General features: G+C 38.0%; 1 protein-coding gene across 2 annotated transcripts in view; it reads right to left on the bottom strand.

Annotated features, from left to right (window-relative positions):
- Positions 1-5,258: 5,258 nt before the first annotated feature.
- FAM204A (family with sequence similarity 204 member A) overlaps positions 5,259-9,489 on the bottom strand; it is an 18,089-nt gene continuing 13,858 nt past the window's right edge. For both annotated transcript variants that reach the window (XM_008643186.2, XM_017746865.1), the window contains exons 7-8: positions 7,715-7,821; positions 5,259-7,366 (exon numbers count right to left, since the gene is read on the bottom strand). In XM_008643186.2, coding sequence (XP_008641408.1) covers positions 7,315-7,366; positions 7,715-7,821 — 159 coding nt within the window. In that variant the 3' untranslated portion in view covers positions 5,259-7,314. The remainder of the gene's footprint in view (positions 7,367-7,714; positions 7,822-9,489) is intronic.

Genomic DNA, 9,489 nt, shown 5'->3' with positions numbered 1-9,489 from the left:
AACTTCCTCCTTCTAAACTAAGGGACTCTGCCGATGAAGGTGCGTGCTCTCCACGTTGGCACCAAAAATGTGTCCTACATGGTCTGTTTGGGAGTTTTCCCAGCTCTCACCAGTCAGTGTGCAATGGTGGCAGTGGTGACTGGTAAGCCTCTGGTAGCAGTCATCTGGTTATCTTATGTGACAGTAACGAAAGGGACGTGGCAGCTATGATAAGCTCTCATTGAACAATAAAAAAAACATTTCTGGGAAGGTCTTTTTTTTGTTATGACAGCAGTAGTTGTGTTGAATTTCACAGAGGTCACATGCTGGAATATAAACAACGTCCAGGCAGCCTTGAGGAAGGTGTGTAGTACTGCCCTGTACCTAAATAACACAAGTCATGCATCCTCAGCTTGTAGAAACCAAGCATTTTTTTTTTAACACTCTCACCATTGACATCAGTGAAGCTGGAAGAGTTTCTACAAGACATTTGCCTTTCTTTATCCCCGGTCCTCCAGCCTTTTCTGCTGTCAGTTAGCTCCCACTCCACCCCCTGCTTCCATATACCCTTCTCCTTGCATCAAAGAAATAGGATCTGAAGCCTGGACATCTCACAACACTCCCTTCTCCACAACTCATTCCACTCCAACTTCCTCAAGACTGTGCAAAAGCAAATATTCCAGAAACCTCAGAGCTAAGGACCAGATTTTTTGATGGAGCCCCTTGAATCCACTGGGAATCCCATTCTTAGGATCTGTAAACACCTGCTAGAACTCTGACAACATGCAGTGCTGGGACCAACGAAAATTGATGCAGAAGAGCTCAGGCACCTGCAGCACGCAGTTAAAATGTAGATCTATTTCTATCCAGGCTGTGTCAGCATTTAAGTGCTAGATTGTTTAGCAGCAGCAAGTAAGCACTGCTGCTTAATTTTATTCACCTAACAGTTGCCTTCAAATTTTAAAGATTTATACACTCTTCTGCAGTCAGCATTGAAATAAGAGCTCATATCCACACCTGATAGCAAATGCAGGTCCATGTCTCCAGTCCTTTGTTTTCAGACAAATTTTGTCACCCTTATTTGTTCCAATTTGACAAGTTTTGGAGTAAAGGCTCTTCTTGATTGAGGGCAGCAGAATATGATCCGCAGAGATTAGTCTGTGGCTAAATTGTGCCACTTGCATCATGAAAGAGTCTGGCAATATATTCCTAGAGCTAAGGCTTTTTTGATTGAATCAGAAAATTAATTTCATCAGATAATTCTATGCTTCAAATCCATAATTATATTTAACAACAACAGTATCCAGCATTATCATCAGCTATCCAAAACAATGAAGGTGACTCCAGCGGGAATGCTGTGAGACTAAAACTGAGCACAGGGTCCTTGAGTACAGTATGCCCTAAGATAATGTCAGTATAAGACATTTTTCTCTCCCTCTTTCCTCTTCTATAGGAATATCATCCTTTTGCTCTCACTCCTCAACCCATTCTCTACCACTCCCCCCAATTAGCTCTGTGCATTTGTGGATGCACATTCTAGACCAGATCACTGAAAAAGGACTGCTTTAAGAAAAGACACTTTTCCTTTAGGAAGAAGAGATTGGAAAGGAAGCAGCAACTGCTCAAACACGCCTGAGATAGGTAACCTTGAGGCCTGACCCCAGTGGCAGGCAGTGCACACCAAGCTGTGAGATGTGACACAGATCTTTAAAAAGCCTGCTAGAGGTATGGCATGAAATAGCAGCCCCACAGAGCTGGGAAAAATGTGCTGTTGCTTAACAAAGTGCACCCAAATCCCTTCCCCGAGCTGTTCTTTAAAAATTAAAGTGACCTAAAGCTAAGCATATTTTAAAGTGTTGTTTGTAAAACAAACAAACAAAAAAACATAGCGAGAGAAGCAAAGGCAATAATTCTTAACAAAGAGCATTCTGTGATGTCTGTATTTCTGTGGGAAAGGCCCTTGGCATTGCTGTGCTGAGAGTAGAGGACATTTTATAAATGTATTTCTAAAAAGAGGAAGTATTCAAATTGGAAATGCCTGTTTGGCTGACTCCCCCTCTGCAGCTTGTGTACTCCTCCAGCAGATAACACAGAGGACAGCTCTTGCTAGCAGGCGGCTCTCAACATTCTCTTCATTAACTTGCAAAAAATACAAGCTCCATCCTACATTGTTTGATGGTAATTAGAAGCTGAATCATGCGATACGTCAACTTTCTGATGTTCTTTGCATGTTTACACTTTATACTACCACATTACACCTAGTTTTATTTAGGGCTTCCTTAGAATCCTGTGCTATTACAGAGTGCAGTTTGAGGAGCTGGTGACATACTTCAAATATAACTGTGGAAAAGCTATTTTAATAAATTCCACAGAAGAGGAATCAATGTTAAAACAATCTCGGTGATCCTTGGTTACGCTGGGAGTCTTTTCAATTCAGGAAAGAACATGATGATTTTTCATTACAGGTGCAGATGATCAAACAGACTCAGAATTATCAGAGAAGATGCAGATTATTTTTCTTTCTCTCTTAGAGCAGTACTGGTAAATTCAAGGCACTACTAGTTTGGAATTAATGGTCCCTGCCAGTAGAGGCCAACTGCCATTTCAGCATTAAAGATCTGACAAGGTCAGCAACCACTTCTCCACAGAGAAATCCTTAAAATACCATAAACACTACCTAGCTAAGAGTCCACAGGCAGCATTACACTTCACTTGATATTTGAATTTGCTGTTTGGGCTACATTAATGTATTGTTCATTTGAGATAGGCTGTGAAAAAAAGATGAACAAAACTCCCTGTTTGGCTACCAGAAAGCAGTCAGTTCTCATTCGGGTAAGAACCCTTACTTTCATATTTATCTTTTCTCTTACATCTGTTTTACTCAGTTACAGCAAAAGCTGCCAAAGGCTGATTCATTAGGACACGTAACATGGAAATACAAATGCTCATTTCAATCTGTGGTCACTTCATGCCAATCTGAAGTCACTTCCATCTGTGAGTCAAGCAGCCAGCACACCTGGGAAACTCCAAGAGCAATGAACATACTATTTAAGTCAGGATGGTGATTCAATATCAAAGAATGAGCATGACAAGCACAATCACATGTAAAATCTGTAGAATCCTTTTATAAAGCTGGCTGTTTGCATTTCTTAGTATCTTTTTAACTGCTATGCTTTTTGAGGACAATGTTTTATTTCAGCTCTGATTCCAAGTAAAGAAATAAAAACCTCTCAACTCTGTTACAATCCCACAGAAACTGGGAAGAGAAGACTTGATGGTATAATAAACACAGCTGGAGGCAGATCAAAGCAATGCAGGCATTTTTCACCAAGAAAGATGACAACTTTTCTCATGAAATTCGGGCTTTTACTTACTCTTGTGATGCTCGGAACATCTGCATCCAATATCCCAGTTCACTTACTCTCTCGGTGGGACAGATGGTAATGAGGTGCCCAATTCCCAATGCCTTTCAAAGGTTTAGGCACCTGCCTCAAAATTGTTCAAGACCGATTTCTCTCTCTTATTCTCAGCTTTGACAAACAGCAAACCAGGAGATTCCTTTCACTCGCCGCTCTGCTGCCAGCCAGAAGTTTGCCCTCACATGAATTGCTCGATCTTTGTACTACTCTTTTTAGCCACCCCATTTGTGAAGTAAAAATCCAACCCTATTATTAATATATTTAATACTTTTAAAGATGCTTTGAGCTTGCACTAAAGGTACACTATATATAGACACATCCATATCTAAATTACCAACATTCAAAAGTAACAGGGAAAATACTTGTTGGTGGATTAGCTACATATGATCAATGCCAAATAAAAATCTACTCTGGTTTTGCTAAAGGTCATTTAGTGCTGTGCAATTCTCATGAGGTAAATATTTTTGAAAGTGGGGAATGCTTTGAGATTAAGCAATACATTACAGTTTTTGATCAAATGCCAGAAGCCATAGGTGAATAGGAAACAGACATCAGTAATTACAGTTCGTACTTCAGCTATTTCAAAACCCCTTGCTTCAATGAGCAAGTATTAACTGGACAGACACTCCTTCACAAATTAGAGACTGCAAAGACTTATTACACACCACATTTATCTTTGAAACTTGTCCAACAGAATTAAACTAAAAAAATAATGATACAGATTATGGTTGCAGGCAAAAAACTATTAAAACTCTAACAACTATATATATGTTTTTATCTGTCAAACTGTCCCTGCAGCCACTCTTCAGTTAAGGAGCTCAGGAATGCAGTATTAAGTACTAGTAATTGTATTAGTATGCTGTTGTCAAACTTCAAACTGGCTGTATTTTATCACAGGAGCTGATAAAAGAATTTCTTGTGTAGGCCTTAAAACACAATAGAATTGCAAGAACATGAGATGGGGGCAGAAATGAAAACATGGCACCTGAGTGAGAAGTGCACAAGGAACATCAACACTGCTCAGTGAAACTGCAGAGCCACCAACTTGACATCACCCAGGTCTGCTGAAAACCCCATAGCAAACCCCTCACCCCAGCACAGCACCTGAGTGATAAACCCAGTTCAGAGGCCAGACTGGCAGAGCCTGGCCCACAACAGAGCAAGCTTTGAGTAGGCCAAGATGCTCCAGAGACAGCCTTGCTCAAACAGGAATTGTGAGAGAACATTCCCCTTTCCAGGTATTTCTTTGGTTTATTCCAGAGAACCACACTTGGGAAGCTACATGGTTTTTCCTCAGAAGACTTATGGCTTCTCAAGATATCCAAGAGAGCACCATGACTGATGTTGGATGAAATATGAAATAGTGGTGGAGAAAAAAACTGGGGCAAAACCAGTGCATACATTTATGTTTTTCAGGACTTCTGAGGGGGAGGAAACACTCAGGCACTTTAAACTGTTGCCCAACTCAAGATAGCATCAAATGAACTTCTAATAAATATTTGGCTTCACAACAGGTTTGTACTGAAATTTACAATTTAAGTACATTCCTCTAGATCGGTAATTTCAGTCAAACAAGGAGATATTGCAAACTTTTGATCTGCTAAAAGAATTATTATTACATCTCAAATTTAGTTCACTGTAGGAGATTATATATTTAAGCTGATTAAAAAGCTTTCAGTTACCTAAAACAAGCATTTGGATTGGTTTAACACTGTTAAACAGGAAGAGTCAAGTCTCAGAATGCACTTTTACTTGTTTGGCCAAAATTTACATCACAGACCAAAACTACTAAAAAAAAAAAAAAAAGTGTCACGAATGCAAAACATTCAAAAACAGATCAGCAATTTAGGAAGATGATTATTAAAGACACAGTTATGCATTCATTTATTTCTTATGCGTTTTTACAAACTCTATAAAGCTATATTAGGCTTTTGTATTTTCCCTGTTAGATATTTTTGAACATAGTATAATTCTGGAAATAACTAATATTTTAAGCAAATACTTTAGGTAGATAAAAAGGTTTGAAATGTGACAGATTTTAAATTCATCAAAGTAACCCAATGCAAATATTCTGCCTGCTTCCTAAACAGTTCCATTATTAATGGCCTAACATAAAACTAGTTAAGTGTAAAATATTACAGGTAGCTGGGCAATAGCTGTTTTTTGAGGGCTTGGGTTTCTGTTAAAGCACATTTTCATATCAAAGAACACCAAGCCCTGCAATTAGATCAAGATCTTGATTTGACAAATACTGTTACTCTTAAGAGCAATTACTGAAAAAAAGTATATTTAATAAATGATACTTTAAAAAGTTTAATGGAATGCTGCTGGTGTGTTTGGCATTAATTATCAGTGTCGTTCTACTTTTCAGTATATAACAAAGGACAACTGTATCTAATGCCCATCTTCCAGCTGCTTGAAAAATACACGAAATTATGGACAGAGTGCCTGGAACTCCTGGACAGGAACATTTGGAACTGAGGAAGATCCTGATGAAGGGTCATGGTGTAACCTGTGTGTTTATGCATGCAAAAATGCAATTTAACTTTACACTCACTTCACTAGAGATAGCACTTGCTTCCTTCCACACTGAAGTTTGCAAAGCAATGTAGTTTGCAAACCACAGTGTGAGATTTATGATGTTTTACTGCAGAAACCTGTTTAGCCCCCAATTTACAGTCCTGGCAATTGTATTCAACTCTGTCATCATAACTAATTACAGCTAACTGCAGATTACCATATTGCAAACTCTCATCTGTGTGAAAGAAAAATGATGTTAAAAAAAAGAATCAAATATCCCAAGGGCTAATGAAAAAAAATGCACCATCTTGGACTGCAAACCTGAACTCTTCGAACTGCTGCCGTAAAACTTCAAATTGCTATTTGTTGGCAAGTTGTTTTAGCCCCAAGTACTTACACAGTAAATCACCATTACACTAATACCATACCTTTGGCCTGAAACATATTAATCTCAGTTAACAGTAACTGACATTTACATTACCAATTCAATCCAGGCGTTGTGGTGACTAAACATATATGCAAGAGCTTCAGGGAGAAAAGTTATTAGTTTTGAATGTGTACTTACTTTTCACTGAGAACAATTTTGAAGAAACATTATCATCAATTCTTGTTATAATCTTATAACATAAACATTCAAATCCTAATTGATCTGTAAAACATTTGACTTGAAGTAAAATCTGCATTTGTATCTTGGGTGCAGTGAAGTGTTCAGCATAACAGTTCAGGTATTTTTCCAAGATATGTATTTATATATTTTTCTCTGGGACATTTGAAACCCGTGTTCTTGGGAAGGAAAGAAAAATGGGAAATTGAAATATTCTGAAGAACGTGGCACCAGGATATGCCCAATAGTACCGGATCCTTCCAGGAGAGGGAGGATGGAGTTTTTCAGAGAATTTTTTTGGCTATAAACGCCATTGGTTTTAAAGAGATAGGTTGGTTTTGCTCGTCTTTATTTAGTGTCTTCCCCCAGCTTTCAAGCAGAAAAGATGGACTTACTGCATTTCTGTGAAGTCCAGCAACAAACATGCCCCTCCCCTTATACCCACATACTGTAACTGCAGTACAGCACAAAATACATTTGGACCAAGGATTTTATTCCAACTTCAGAGAGTTCTCTACCAGCCTCCAAATGCATTCTGAAATGCATTATCTTTAGCTTTCATATCTAGGAGAAAAATGCTGTATTTAACACAGTATTGATGTTTAGATAGTATTTTTGCTATATTATTTATAAGAGAGTGCCAAAACAAGATAGTGCAGTTTAACAGCATTAAAATAAATATAAGGCTTTTGTGTTTTGTTTTGGGGGGTTTCATGTTTACATTTAATAAGTTGCCCACAAAAATTCTTCAAGTAACAACAGGTATTTGACTCCTGGGGAAATCAGGATGGATTACATGTAGCCCATGTTGCTTTTTGTTTCCCATCTTTTCTTGGCTTCAAATCTGAAACAGAGCACAAAACCCACATTAGGAATCATGTTTATGAGTTTCAGGTATTTAACCAAGTCATTCCTAAAAACAACAACAACAATATAAACTTATTTTTAATACTGTTATAAAGACATGAAGACAAATATAGCCATACAATCACCACTTTACGTCTGATAAAGCCTCTCTACTTAAGTCTGATACACTCCTAAAAAAGCCCACCAAAACCCAACAAGGTTAAACTAAACAAATAAGATTAGCACAAGCCTATTTCAACTAAGAAAACATTTAACTGAGATTGTATTGTACACAGTTAGTGCCAATGAAACCACAAATGTTTAATTCCATACTCAAATGACTTACCCCCAAGCAAGCTTCTTTTTCTTTTGAGCTTCTTGGGCAGCCTCTGCTTCTTGCTTGGCTTTTACAAAGTTGCGGCAAGCGGCAGCTTTGGCAATTTTCACACCAAGCTAAGACATGAAAAGCAACAAAGGAAAACTGATTAGATGCAACTGGCTCATATGAAATTTAAGCCTCACAAATTACTTGGTCTGATATTGTTTCTCAAAAGTCAATAGATACTAAAATATCTTTCAAATATTAGGCTAATGATGCACTATTAGACCAGACAAACAAGAATGTCTCTTGAGGGAAATACAAAGGCGGTAGGATTCTGGGGCAAGCAATCCTTTTCACCAAATCCTTCATTTCTAAAAATAAAAGCAAAGGGCAACAGCTCACTGGATCCTTTTGTTTGTTTGTTTTACATAAACAGGCATATACACATACAGAGTCTCCATTATTAGGACCAGTCTGTGACCTCAGCTATGCTAACACAATAGAATCAAGTCTTACCAGTATCAAAAACACCCAAAACCACAGTTTTATACAGGAAGAGCTGCTACCACCAGATATTTTTCAGTAGAGCCACTAGACATGTTTTAATCAGTCTGTCCAAAAATAAATGATGCAGTATCCTTAGTGTCTATCTCCACGTTACAAGCTTTTAGATTGTAAGGGTGATAATATGCCAGCTTTTCATGCAGGTGAATACCACTTCCATAAACTTAGGCAAACTGTGAGAATTAGGTTCACTTTAGTGAATGTCAAGTGCAGGAGGAAAAGGCAGGGAAGAGTAGAGTAAAAAAAAAATGGAAGATCCTGTGAACTATGACCAGTTTATTCTCCTTAATCAGCATTTGTAACTTCTTTGCTGTAGTTACATTTTGAGGTTGCTGTCTTGACTTGACATTATGTGTTATGAAGGAATTTGTTCTCAAAAGTTACTGCTATTCCCCAAGACAAGCATGCAATTCATTTACCCCAAATTGCTACAAACTGATGTGGACAAACAGGTTTTCTTTCTATCCACACCCAAACTTACTGAAATTAGCAAACATGTTTCTGACTGGATATTCTGAATTTCCCCCAAAATGTCATGGGAGCATCAAAGAACGGGAGACCCAAGGGAAAGAATACTCTTTAACACCTTAGCTGAAGTTCCACTATTAATGGTAATATACTTGAATAATCTGCAGCATCTATGCAGACAAATACCTGCTCTTTATCCAGAGTAATCCAGAGAAATGCTTTATCCAGGTATGATGAGAGATAACCCAAGAACACATGTTCAGGTGCACATGCACTGACACATTTTCCACAACTATCCCATCAAACATACGATAGGCAGGTAATCATTTCGTTAACAAAGCAAAAAAACAAAACCCCCATCCAACATCACTACAAGCTCTTCCACCTTATGGTCCTCTCAGGGTTCAAAAATGAAGAAAGGAGCCTTTCTGCAGCAGCCTTCAAGGAAAGGCAGCAAGCACAACAGCAGTTTGTGCTTTGTTTGAGGCTATAAATGCTGGTAACACAAGCAGTTAGGAGCTGAGCATAATAGTTCAAAAGGAAAATAGATATTTTCATAAGCATAATATTTAAAAAGGAAAAAAAGAATGCTGAACAAGTTTCTCATCCACAATTTGCATGCATTGTAAGGTCATAAATATGTACCTTTGGAATCAGCTTGATGCACAAAGTCACCAGCTGTTTCCAAACTTTTGTATTATCTATGTAATTTTCCCCTGAGAATCAACATTTTTATTATCAGTAATTCAATGCCAACATCTGAACCG

This window comes from Corvus brachyrhynchos, unplaced genomic scaffold (assembly GCF_000691975.1).
Source record: "Corvus brachyrhynchos isolate BGI_N302 unplaced genomic scaffold, ASM69197v1 scaffold319, whole genome shotgun sequence".
Taxonomy (NCBI): Eukaryota; Metazoa; Chordata; class Aves; order Passeriformes; family Corvidae; genus Corvus; species Corvus brachyrhynchos.
This window is presented reverse-complemented; position numbering and strand designations above follow the sequence as displayed.